The sequence below is a fragment of the Aphelocoma coerulescens genome, chromosome 30 (assembly GCF_041296385.1).
Source record: "Aphelocoma coerulescens isolate FSJ_1873_10779 chromosome 30, UR_Acoe_1.0, whole genome shotgun sequence".
Classification (NCBI taxonomy): domain Eukaryota; kingdom Metazoa; phylum Chordata; class Aves; order Passeriformes; family Corvidae; genus Aphelocoma; species Aphelocoma coerulescens.
The window spans coordinates 588,881-601,705 of NC_091043.1; the positions used below are offsets into that span (position 1 = coordinate 588,881).

The following is a 12,825-nucleotide window of genomic DNA, read 5'->3' on the forward strand; positions in this document are numbered from 1 at the left end:
GCGAGTTTTCCCTAAAAACCACCCCCAAATCCCGGGAATTTCTAACCCGGAACCACCCCAAAAAATTCAGGAAAACTCCGGAAAATCCCAAATTTCCCTCCAGATCCAGACCCCAAACCAGAACGGGAATCTTCATTTATTCCCAAAAATTCCCGAGCAGCCCTCGTTATTCCCGCCCTTGCTGGGCTCCCCCTCCCTCCAAAACCTGGCAGGAAAAATTGGGATTGGGAATAAAAAATTCCGGAAAAAAACTCCGGTTTTGGGGCTGTTTCGGGGAGGAAATTCCCCAAATTCCAATTTTTGGGACATTTTTTGGGAGGAAATTCCCCAAATTCCAATTTTGGGGGCATTTTTTGGGAGAAAACCCCCGGAATCCCAATATTTGGTGGGAAAAAATCCCAAAATTCCAGTATTTGGGGTTTTTTTTGGGAGGAAGGAAAATTCCCAAGTGCCAGCATTTGTGGGGGGAACAATCCCAAAATCCCCAAATCCCCAAATTTGGGAGAGAAAAATCCCCAAATCCCGATTTTTGGGACATTTCTTGGGAGGAAATTCCCAAAATTCCAATATTTGGGGGATTTTTTTGGAGGAAATTCCCCAAAATTCCAATTTTGAGGGGGGGGAAATTCCATAAAAAATCCCAATATTTGGAGGACTTTTTTGTAGGAAATTCCTATTTTGGGGGGGGGGGTTTTGAGGAAAATTCCCAAATCCCCAAATTTGGAGGGGAAATCCCCAAACCCCAATTTTTGTGCCATTTTTGGAGGAGAAAATTCCCCAAAAAATCCCAACATTTGGGGGATTTTTGAGGAAAAAATTCCCAAAATTCCCCAAAAAATCCCAACATTTGGGGGATTTTTGCAGGAAAATTAAAAAAAAAAATCCCACCAAAAATCCCAATTCCGATTTTGGGGTGAAATCCCGGGATTTGGGCTCACCTGAAGGCGGATCCGCCGTCGGTGCCGTGGAGCCGTTCCCGGTTTCCCTCGGAATTCCGCTCCGTGAGGCCGAGCCGGAAGCGCTCGTTCCGTGGGCGCGGCGTCAGGAGCCGCTACGGGATCGGGATCCGCGGGATCGGGATTGGGATCGTTGGGATTGGGATCGTTGGGATCGGGATTGGGATCGTTGGGATCGGGATTTGTGGGATTGGTGGGATCAGGATCGTTGGAATCGTTGGGATCGTTGGGATCGGGATCATTGGGATTGCTGGGATTGGGATCGTTGGGATCAGGATTGGGATCGTTGGGATAGGGATCCGTGGGATCGGGATCGTTGGGATTGCTGGGATTGGGATCGGGATCATTGGGATCATTGGGATCGGGATCCGCAGGATTGGGATTAGGATCATTGGGACTGGGATCATTGGGATCGTTGGGATCATTGGGATTTTTGGGATCATTGGGATTGTTGGGATTTTTGGGATCATTGGGATTATTGGGATCGTTGGGATCATTGGGATCGGGATTGGGATCAGTGGGATGGGAATAACTGGGATCAGGACTGGGATCGGGATCGGCGGGATTGGGATCATTGGGATCACTGGGATCATTGGGATCAGGATCAGGATTGGGATCAAGATTGGGATCATTGGGATCAGGATCAGCAGGATTGGGATCATTGGGATCATTGGGATCGGGATCACTGGGATGGGAAATAATTGGGATCAGGACTGGGATCAGGATCATTGGGATTATTGCAATTGGGATCAATGGGATCAGGATTGGGATCGGGATAATTGCGATTATTGGGATAATTGGGATCGGGATCATTGGGATCACTTGGATCAGGATTGGGATCAGTGGGATCATTGGGATTGGGATCATTGGGATCAGGACTGGGATCGTTGGATTTTCATGGATTTTCCTCCTCCCTCTGGATCAAAACCGGGGCGAATCCTCAAAATCCCGGAGCGGCCGCCTCCAAATACGGAAAGAAACCAACCTGGAAAACCGGAAAAAATCGGGAATTACCCCCAAAAAAGGCCAGGATTTGGGAACAAATCCCGCCATTCCGGGGGCACGGAGACCTGGGATTTCATCGCCGGGGGGCGGAGGGGGGGGAACCAGGGCCATTCCCGGCCGCATTCCCGGCCAGAATTCCGGAGGATTTGGGGTCCAAAGGGCCCAAAATGGCGCCGAGTCCCTGAGGGGCGGGAAAAGGGCGGGAAAAAAAAGGGCGGGAAAAAAAGGGCGGCTCCGGGCACCATTTTTCCCCTCCCAGTGACCCCTCAGAGCCCCCCCCCGCCCCCGCATGGAACCCCAACGACCCCCGCCCAGTAACTCCCAGCTCCCTCCCAGTGCCCCGCGGCGGCCCCTCAGAGCCCCCCATGGAACCCCAGCGACCCCCCCAGTGCCCTCCCAGTGGCTCCCAGTAACCCCCAGTACCCGCCAGCGGAGGGGCCCGCGCCGCTCCTGCCGCCATCTTGGCCGTTGCCAACAACAAAACGCCGTTGCCGGGCAACGCTTCCGGCAACCGGAATGGGCGTGATGTCACTTCCTGTGAAACGCAGCGTCACTTCCGGCCTCCGTCGCACCGGCGGCCTGGAGGTACCGGGGGTGCGGGGGGAGGTTCCGGAGGCACCGGGAGGCCCCTGAGGGGTCCCGGGAAGGCTCCGGAGGTCCCGGGTAAGGGTCCGCACCCCTCGCCCCGCTTCCCAAAATCCCCCCTTGTCCTTAATTCCTGGTGCGAATGAGATCCACGAAGGGATGAACGACCAGGAGCGGCTGCCGCGTCCCGCCGGTGTGCCCCCGGTGTCTCCCCGGTGTCTCCCCGGTGTGCCCCCGGTGTGCCCCGTTATCCTCCCCATCCCCGGTACTCCCCGCTGTGACCGAACCGGCGCCACGCTGAGGCTTTGAACCGGCCGTGCGCGTTCTGGAGCGTTGAGTTTATTTATAATAAAGCTGCTTTTGGAGTCTCCGGTTGTTCCGTGGCTCCGGTGGGGACGGGAACGGGACCTCGCAACCCCCGAACCGGGCGGGGGGAGGCGGCGCTGCGGCTTTGCCGCTCGTTCGCGTTTATTTTTGTCCTCGCGCGGCCACCGTCCCGCCCTTCCCGCGCGCTCGGCGGCTTCACCACGCGGATGATTGACAGGCCGCTCCGCCAATGGGAGCACGCGAATCAGGGCGCCGTGTCGCCGCTGACCAATGAGAAGGCGGGAAAGGCGGGTTAGTCCCGCCCCCTCGCGCGCCGGCGGGGGCGGGCCGCGCAGGGCGGGCGCAGGGAAGGGAAGATGGCGGAGGAGGAGAAGCTGCCCGCGGGTTGGGAGAAGCGCATGAGCCGCAGCTCCGGTGAGGGCCTGAGGGCGGGGGGCCGCCGGGGGGGGGCCCGGGGAGACGCGGGGAGAGGGCGGCGGGGATGGCGGCGGTGGGAAAGGTGGGAGGAGTGGGCGGTGTTGGGCATTGGAGGGGCTGAGGGGGCGGGGGGGGAGGAGCTGCGTGAGGGGGATTTGGGGGGTGTCACCTCCGTGAGGGGATGTTGGGGAGGGGGTCACCTCCGTGAGGGGATTTTGGGGATGGGTCACTTCCATGAGGGGATTTTGGGGAGGGGTCACCTCCCTGAGGGGATTTTGGGGGGGGGGGTCATCTCTGTGAGGGGATTTTGGGGATGGGGCAGCTCCGTGAGGAGATTTTGGGGAGGGGTCACTTCCGTGAGGGGATTTTGGGGAGGGGGCAGCTCCGTGAGGGGATTTTGGGGGGGGTCACCTTTGTGAGGGGGATTTTGGGGAGGGGGCAGCTCCATGAGGGGATTTTGGGGAGGGGGAGCTCCGTGAGGGGGATTTTGGGGGGGGGTCACTTCCATGAGGGGATTTTGGGGAGGGGTCACCTCTGTGAGGGGATTTTGGGGATGGGGCAGCTCCGTGAGGAGATTTTGGGGAGGGGTCACTTCCGTGAGGGGATTTTGGGGAGGGGGCAGCTCCGTGAGGAGATTTTGGGGAGGGGTCACTTCCGTGAGGGGATTTTGGGGAGGGGGCAGCTCCGTGAGGGGATTTTGGGGGGGGTCACCTCTGTGAGGGGATTTTGGGGAGGGGGCAGCTCTATGAGGGGATTTTGGGGGGGGTCACCTCTCTGAGGAGATTTTGGGGAGGGGGCAGCTCCGTGAGGGGATTTTGGGGGGAGGGGTCATCGCCTCAGAGGGGGGAATTTGGGGGAGGGGTCCCCCCCCAGCAGGAAGGGGCTGAGGATTGGGGAGGTTTTTGGGGTCAGGGCCGATTTTTGGGGGGCAGGGAGGTGGATTTGGGGTCCAGAGTCCTATCGGGGGGCAAAAGCCCCTGGTTTTGGGGTGAGGATGTTGGGTTTTGGGGTCCCAGCCTGGTTGCGGGGGTCACGAGTTGGGGTTTGGGGTCAATAAGTTGGTTTTTGTTGTCAATCAATAACTGATCGGTGGTCGATAATTGATCAATAGCCTCTAGGATGGGTGTAGTACTTCAATCACCTGGTGAACGCGAGGCAGGGGGGTCAATAAGCTGGGTTTGGGGTCAATAACCTGGATTTGGGGTCAATAACCTGGGTTTGGGGTCAATAAGCTGGGTTTTGATGCCAATCGATACCCGATCACTGATCAATAACCAATAAGTGATCAATAACCCCTCAGGGAGGGTGTGCTACTTCAACCACCTGATGAACACCATCTAGTGACGTCATTAACCTGGTTTTTGGGGTCACTGACCTGGGTTTTGGGGTGGATAACCTGGCTTTTGGTGTCAGTTACGCAGACTTTGATGAACTGATCCCCGATCAATAACCAATAATTAATCAATAACCCCGCAGGACGCGTGTACTACTTCAACCACCTGATGAACACCAAGCAGTGGGGTCCATCAATAGATTTTTGGGGTGGATAACCTGGGTTTTGGGGTCAATAACCTGGGTTTTGGGGTGGATAACCTGGGTTTTGATGTCGATAAGCTGGATTTCGATGAACTGATCCCCGATCAATAACCAATAACCGATCAATAACCCCGCAGGACGCGTGTACTACTTCAACCACCTGATGAACACCACCTAGTGACGTCATTAACCTGAGTTTTGGGGTCAATAATCTGGATTTTGGGGTGGATAACCTGGCTTTTGGTGTCAATTACACGGACTTTGATGAACTGATCCCCGATCAATAACCAATAACCGATCAATAACTCTATAGGACGCGTGTACTACTTCAACCACCTGATGAACACCATCTAGTGACGTCATTAACCTGGGTTTTAGGGTCAATAACCTGGGTTTTGGGGTGGATAACCTGGCTTTTGGGGTGGATAACCTGGGTTTTGGGGTGGATAACCTGGGTTTTGGTGTCAATTACACGGACTTTGATGAACTGATCCCCGATCAATAACCAATAACCGATCAATAACCCCACAGGACGCGTGTACTACTTCAACCACCTGACCAACGCCAGCCAGTGATGTCACTGACCTGGCTTTTGGGGTGGATAACCTGGGTTTTGGGGTGGATAACCTGGGTTTTGGGGTGGATAACCTGGGTTTTGGTGTCAGTTACGCAGACTTTGATGAACTGATCACCAATCAATAACCAATAATTAATCAATAACTCTATAGGACACATGTACTACTTCAACCACCTGGTGAACAGCAGCCTGTGGTGTCACTGACCTGGCTTTTGGGGTCAATAACCTGGCTTTTGGGGTGGATAACCTGGGTTTTGGGGTGGATAACCTGGGTTTTGGGGTGGATAACCTGGGTTTTGGCGTCAATTACACGGACTTTGATGAACCGATCCCCGATCAATAACCAATAACCGATCAATAACCCCGCAGGACGCGTGTACTACTTCAACCACCTGATGAACACCAAGCAGTGGGGTCCATCAATAGATTTTTGGGGTGGATAACCTGGGTTTTGGGGTGCATAACCTGGGTTTTGGGGTGGATAACCTGGGTTTTGGGGTGGATAACCTGGCTTTTGATGTCGATAAGCTGGATTTCAATGAACTGATCCCCGATCAATAACCAATAACCGATCAATAACCCCGCAGGACGCGTGTACTACTTCAACCACCTGATGAACACCATCTAGTGACGTCATTAACCTGGGTTTTGGGGTCACTGACCTGGGTTTTGGGGTGGATAACCTGGGTTTTGGTGTCAGTTACGCGGACTTTGATGAACCGATCCCCGATCAATAACCAATAACCGATCAATAACCCCGCAGGACGCGTGTACTACTTCAACCACCTGACCAACGCCAGCCAGTGGGAGCGGCCGAGCGGGGCGGGCCCGCGGGCGGAGCCGGGCCGCGTGCGCTGCTCGCACCTGCTGGTGAAGCACCGCCAGTCGCGCCGCCCGTCCAGCTGGCGCCAGGAGCGCATCACGCGCTCCAAGGAGGAGGCGCTGGAGCTCGTCAACGGCAAGCGGGGACCCCGGCAGTGCCGGGAGTTGGGATTTGGGGGGGATTTGGGGGATTCTGGGGGGGTTGGGAGCGTTGGGGTGGGGGGGGTTTGGGGTTTTTTGGGGGGTTTTTGTGGGGTTCGATCCCTGTGTTTGTGTGTGGTTTGTGCTCATTGATACGTGGGAATAATGGAGTTCGGAGCCCGTCAGTGGCGATGGGGAATTCCAGGAGGGAATTCCGGGAATTTTGGGAGTTCTGAGGGGTTTGGGAGAGTTGGGAGTGTTGGGATGGGGGGGTTTTGTGGGGTTTTTTGGGGGGTTTTTGTGGGGTTTGATCCCTGTGTTTGTGTGTGGTTTGTGCTCATTGATACGTGGGAATAGATGGGAATAATGGAGTTTGGAGCTCCTCAGTGGCGATGAGGAATTCCAGGAGGGAATCCTGGGAATGCCGGGAATTCCGGGGAGTTTGGGAGCGTTGGGATCATTGGGATGTGGGTTTTTGTGGGTTTTTGTGGGGGTTTTGTGGGGGTTTTTGTGGGGTTCGATCCATGTGTTTATGTGTGGTTTGGGTTTGTTTGTGTATGGAAGTAGATGGGAATAATGGAGTTTGGAGCTGCTCAGTAGTGATGAGGGATTCCAGGAGGGAATTCCAGGAATTTGGGGAATTCTGAGGGGTTTGGGAGTGTTGGGAGCGTTGGGATGGGGGGGTTTTGGGGGGTTTTTTGGGGGTTTTGGGAGGTTTTTGGGGGGTGTTTGTGTGTGGTTTGGATTTGTTTGTGTGTGGAAGTAGATGGGAATAATGGAGTTTGGAGCTCCTTAGTAGTGATGAGGGATTCCAGGAGGGAATTCCGGGAATTCTGGGAATTCCAGGGAGTTTGGGATTATTGGGATGTGGGGTTTTTGTGGGGTTTTTGTGCGGTTTTTTGTGGGGTTCGATCCCTGTGTTTGTGTGTGGTTTGTGTTTATTGATATGTGGGAATAATGGAGTTTGGAGCCCGTCAGTGGCGATGGGGAATTCCAGGAGGGAATTTTGGGAATTCCAGGAATTCCAGGGGGTTTGGGGTCATTGGGATCATTGGGATGTGGGGTTTTTGGGGGGTTTTATCTCTGTGTTTGGGTCTGATTTGTGTCTTTTTATGCACAAAAATATTCGGAGACTTCGGAGCTCCTCGGGGGCGATCCCGGGATTCATCCCAAAATTCCCTCCCTGGAAGGATTTTCCCCATTTTTGGAGGGAAAAAAATCCCTCCCTGAAATGGCTGCTTTGGGGAAAAATCCTGGGAAAGGGGATTTTTTGGGGGAAAAACCTTGGGAATGGGGATTTTTTGGGAAAAACCCTGGGAATTGTGGGGTTTTTTTGGGGAAAAAGCTTTGGAAATGGGGATTTTTGGGGGGAAAAACCTTGGGAATTGTGTTTTTTTTGGGAAAAAATTCTGGGAATGGGGATTTTTGGAGAAAAACCCTGGGAATTGTGGGGTTTTTGGGGAAAAAGCTTTGGAAATGGGGATTTTTGGGGGGAAAACCCTGGGAATTGTGGGGTTTTTTGGGGAAAAAGCTTTGGAAATGGGGATTTTTGGGGGGAAAACCTTGGGAATGGGGATTTTTGGGAAGAAAACCCTTGGGAATGGTGATTTTTGGGGGAAAACCTTGGGAATAGCATTTTTTGGGGGGCAAACCCCCTCAGGACTGGCGATTTTTGGGATGTTGGGGGCTCTGTCTCCTTTCCCATGGGATTTGAGGTTTCCAGGGAATTCCTGGGATGGTTCTTGGCCCTGACCTGGGGGTTTTTCCCACGTTTTTCCAGGATACATCCAGAAGATCAAATCAGGAGAGGAGGATTTTGAGTCTTTGGCTTCTCAGTTCAGCGACTGCAGCTCGGCCAAGGCCGGAGGGGACCTGGGAGCTTTTGGGAGAGGTGAGGGATTCATCCCAAAAAAAACCCCAAATCCATCAATTCCAGGGATTCATCCCAAAAAACCCACAAATCCATCAGTTCCAGGGATTCATCCCAAAAAATCCCCCAAATCCATCAGTTCCAGGGATTCATCCCAAAAAAACCACAAATCCATCAATTCCAGGGATTCATCCCAAAAAAAAACCCCGATTTTATGGGATTTGTTCCCTAGGAAATGCCCAAATCCGGGTTTTTTATGGGAATTTCAGCTCATGCTCCTTTTTTTGGGATCCAGCCCTCTCTGAGCACTTTATGATCCCAAAACCCCCCCAAAACCCCCCAAAATCCACCAAAACCCCCCAAAATTCCAGCTGGGATCAACCCGCTGGAACCAACTCTGGGAATCAACGTTTCCCCTTCAAATCCCGGGGTTTTTTTGGTGGGAAATTCCCAAATCCGGGTTTTTTATGGGAATTTTGGCTCGTGCTCCTTCTTTTTTTGGGATCCAACCCTCTCTGAGCACTTTATGATCCCAAAACCCCCAAAAATCCCCCAAAACCCCCCAAAACCTCCCAAAATCCCCCAAAATTCCAGCTGGGATTGACCCGCTGGAGCCAACTCTGGGAATCAACTTCTCCTCTTCAAATCCCGGGATTTTTTTGGTGGGAAATACCCCAAATCCGGGTTTTTATGGGAATTCTGCCTTGTGCTCCTTCTTTTTTCAGGATCCAACCCTCTCCGAGCACTTTATGATCCCAAAATCCCCCAAAATCTCCCAAAATCCCCCAAAAAACCTCCCAAAATCCCCCAAAATTCCAGCTGGGATTGACCCGCTGGAACCAACTCTGGGAATCAACGTCTCCCCTTCAAATCCCGGATTATTTTTTGGCGGGAAATGTCCCAAATCCGGGTTTTTATGGGAATTCTGCCTTGTGCTCCTTCTTTTTTCGGGATCCAACCCTCTCCGAGCACTTTATGATCCCAAAATCCCCCCAAAATCCCCCAAAATCTCCCAAAATCCCCCAAAAAACCTCCCAAAATCCCCCAAAATTCCAGCTGGGATCGACCCGCTGGAACCAACTCTGGGAATCAACGTCTCCCCTTCAAATCCCGGATTATTTTTTGGCGGGAAATGTCCCAAATCCGGGTTTTTGACGGGAATTCCGCCTTGTGCTCCGCAGGGCAGATGCAGAAGCCCTTCGAGGACGCCTCGTTCGCGCTGAGGGCCGGGGAGATGAGCGGCCCCGTTTTCACGGAATCCGGGATCCACATCATCCTCCGCACGGAGTGAAGTGCCTTGGGGGGCCCGAGAGGGCGGGAAGTGCCGGGGAATTCCCGGGGAATCCGGGGGAATCTGTGGGAATTCGTGGGAATCCTCAGGAATCCGCGGGAAAGTCTCGGGGATCCACGGGAGTGTGTGGGAATCTGTGGGAATCCGTGGGAATCCGTGGGAATTCACCAAAACCCACGGGAATTCATGGGAATCCATAGAAATTCATGGAAATCCATGGGAATTCATGGAAATCCATGGGAATGCTCGGGAATCCGTGGGAATCCATGGGAATTCATGGGAATCCATGGAAATTCATGGAAATGCATGGGAATCCTCGGGAATCTGTGGGAATCCATGGGAATTCTTGGGAATCCTCGGGAATTCATGGGAATCCACAGGAATCTGTGGGAATTCACCAAAACCCAGGAGAATCCATGGAAATCCACAGGAATTCATGGAAATCCTCGGGAATCCATGGGAATTCAAGGAAATTTATGGGAATCCATGGAAATTCTTGGGAATCCATGGGAATCCATGGGAATTCATGGAAATTCATGGAAATCCACAGGAATCCATGGGAATTCACCAAAACCCAGGAGAATCCATGGAAATCCATGGGAATCCACAGGAATCCGTGGGAATCCATGAAAATTCATGGAAATCCACGGAAGTTCTTGGGAATTCTCAGGAATCCATGGGAATCCATGGAAATCCACAGGAATCCATGGAAATCCTCAGGAATCTGGGAATTCATGGGAATCCATGGAAATTCATGGAAATCCATGGAAATTCTTGAGAATCCTCGGGAATCCGTGGGAATCCATGGGAATTCACCAAAACCCAGGAGAATCCATGGAAATCCATGGGAATCCACAGGAATCCTTGGGAATCCATGGGAATCCATGGAAATTCTTGGGAATCCTTGGGAATCCATGGGAATCCATGGAAATCCTCAGGAATCTGTGGGAATTCATGGAAACCCTCGGGAATCCGTGGGAATCCACGGGGATTTGCAGGAATCCACGGGAATCGGTGGAAATCCTCAGGAATCCCCCGAAATCCATGGAAATTCACCAGAATCCACGGGAATCCTTGGAAATTGGTGGAAATCCACGGGAATTCACGGAAATCCGCAGGAATCCATGGAAATCCACGGGAATTCATGGAAATCCATGGGAATTCATGGAAATCCATGAGAATCCATGGAAATCCACAGGAATTTGCAGGAATCCATAGGAATCCTCAGGAATCCGCAGGAATCCATGGAAATCCACCGAAATCCATGGAAATCCTCAGGAATCCATGGGGCTCCATGGAAATTCACCGAAATCCCTGGAAATCCCCGGAAATCCTCAGGAATCCACGGAATCCACGGGAATCCCGCCCCGCGCTCCCCACCACGAGCTCCAGGCCCCGCCCCCGATCCCACGGACGCTCCGTCGCTCCGCGCGCTCCCGCTCGGCCCCGCAACGGGCGGGAAAACAAAAGGGGAATTCCCGCGGTCTTTGGGAATGGCGGAGCGGCCGGAGCCGGCTCCCGGCACTCCCGGCGTTCCCGGCACTCCCGGCGTTCCCGGCGTTCCCGGCTCCAGGGAATGCAGCACCCACAGCGGCCGTGGCGACGATGGCCAACGATGATGATGGCCAATGATGACGATGGCCAACGGTGATGACGATGACGATGCCCAACAATGACGATGGCCACCGATGACGATGCCCAACAATGACGACGATGACGATGCCCAACGATGACGATGCCCAACGATGACGACGATGACGATGCCCAACGATGACGATGCCCAACGATGACGACGCCCAACGATGACGATGATGACGATGCCCAACGATGACGATGATGACGATGCCCAACGATGACGACAGCGATGACGATGAAGATGCCAAGGATGGCAGCGGCCAACGATGGCGATGAGGATGATGATGCCGACAGTGAGGATGACCCAGTGATGGCACCGATGGGGATGCCAGCGATGAGGATGGTCAGCGGTGATGACGATGGCAGTGATGGAGACGACGACGATGGCAACGGTGATGACAACGAGGGCGACCAACAGTGATGATGACGATGATGATGATGATGGCCAGTGATGACAACGATGACGGTGATGAGGATGACAACGATGACGACACCCAGCGATGACGACGACAACGATGACCCGTGATGATGGTGACGTTGACGATGACGACCATGGTGACAATGGCAACAATGACGACAATGATGACCCAAATGATGACGACAACACCCAATGATGATGACGATGATGACGATGATGATGACGACATCCAACAATGACCATGGGCCAACAATGATGACAGTGACAATGATGACGATGCCAACGATGATGACGACGCCAACGACACCGCTGACGATGATGATGATGACAATGACAATGATGATGATGATGACGATGACAACATCCAGTGATGACCATGGGCCACCAATGATGACAGTGACGATGACGATGACGATGACGACGACGACAACAATGACAACAATGACGATGATGACGATGACCATGACAACATCCAACGATGACAGTGATAACGATGACGACGATGATGATGACAATGACGACGATGCCGATGCCAGTGATGCCATTGACAACCATGATGACGATGACAACACCCAACGATGACCATGGCCAACAATGACAGTGACGATGACGACAATGACAATGACGATGATGGCAATGATGATGACAGTGACGATGATGACGGCGATGATAGTGATGATGATGACGATGACAATGGCGATGACGCTGACAACCATAACGATGACAATGATGATGACAATGATGATGATGATGATGACAACCATAACGATGACGATGATGATGACGATGATGATGATGATGACGATGATGACAGTGATGATGATGACGATGACCACGACAATGACAATGACAATGATGACAACGATGATGACGATGACAATGATGACGCTGACAACCATGACAATGACAACGATGACGATGATGACGATGATGATGACGGTGATGATGATGACGACGACAACGATGACGATGACAACACTGAGAACCATGACGATGACAACCATGACGATGATGATGACGGTGATGATGATGACAATGACGACAACGACAATGAAGATGACGATGATGACGATGACAACGCTGACAACGATGACGATGACAACGATGATGCCGATGCCGCTGAAGGTGCCGCGCCTCTGCTGCCGGGACAGGCCCCTCCCCCACCCCGTGCATGTTTATTTAACTCATTCCCGCTCCTTCCTCCCCAAAGAACGCTCCCGATCCGACGGCTCCGGGCTGGCGCAG

At 52.9% G+C, this 12,825-nt stretch overlaps 1 protein-coding gene across 1 annotated transcript; it reads left to right on the forward strand.

Moving 5' to 3' along the window:
* Window positions 1-3,229: 3,229 nt before the first annotated feature.
* On the forward strand, window positions 3,230-10,544 carry PIN1 (peptidylprolyl cis/trans isomerase, NIMA-interacting 1). Its single transcript, XM_068997937.1, has 4 exons — window positions 3,230-3,287; window positions 6,167-6,361; window positions 8,147-8,257; window positions 9,418-10,544. The coding sequence occupies exons 1-4, from the start codon at window positions 3,230-3,232 to the stop codon at window positions 9,525-9,527; spliced, it is 474 nt and encodes a 157-aa protein (XP_068854038.1). The 3' UTR covers window positions 9,528-10,544.
* Window positions 10,545-12,825: the final 2,281 nt, after the last annotated feature.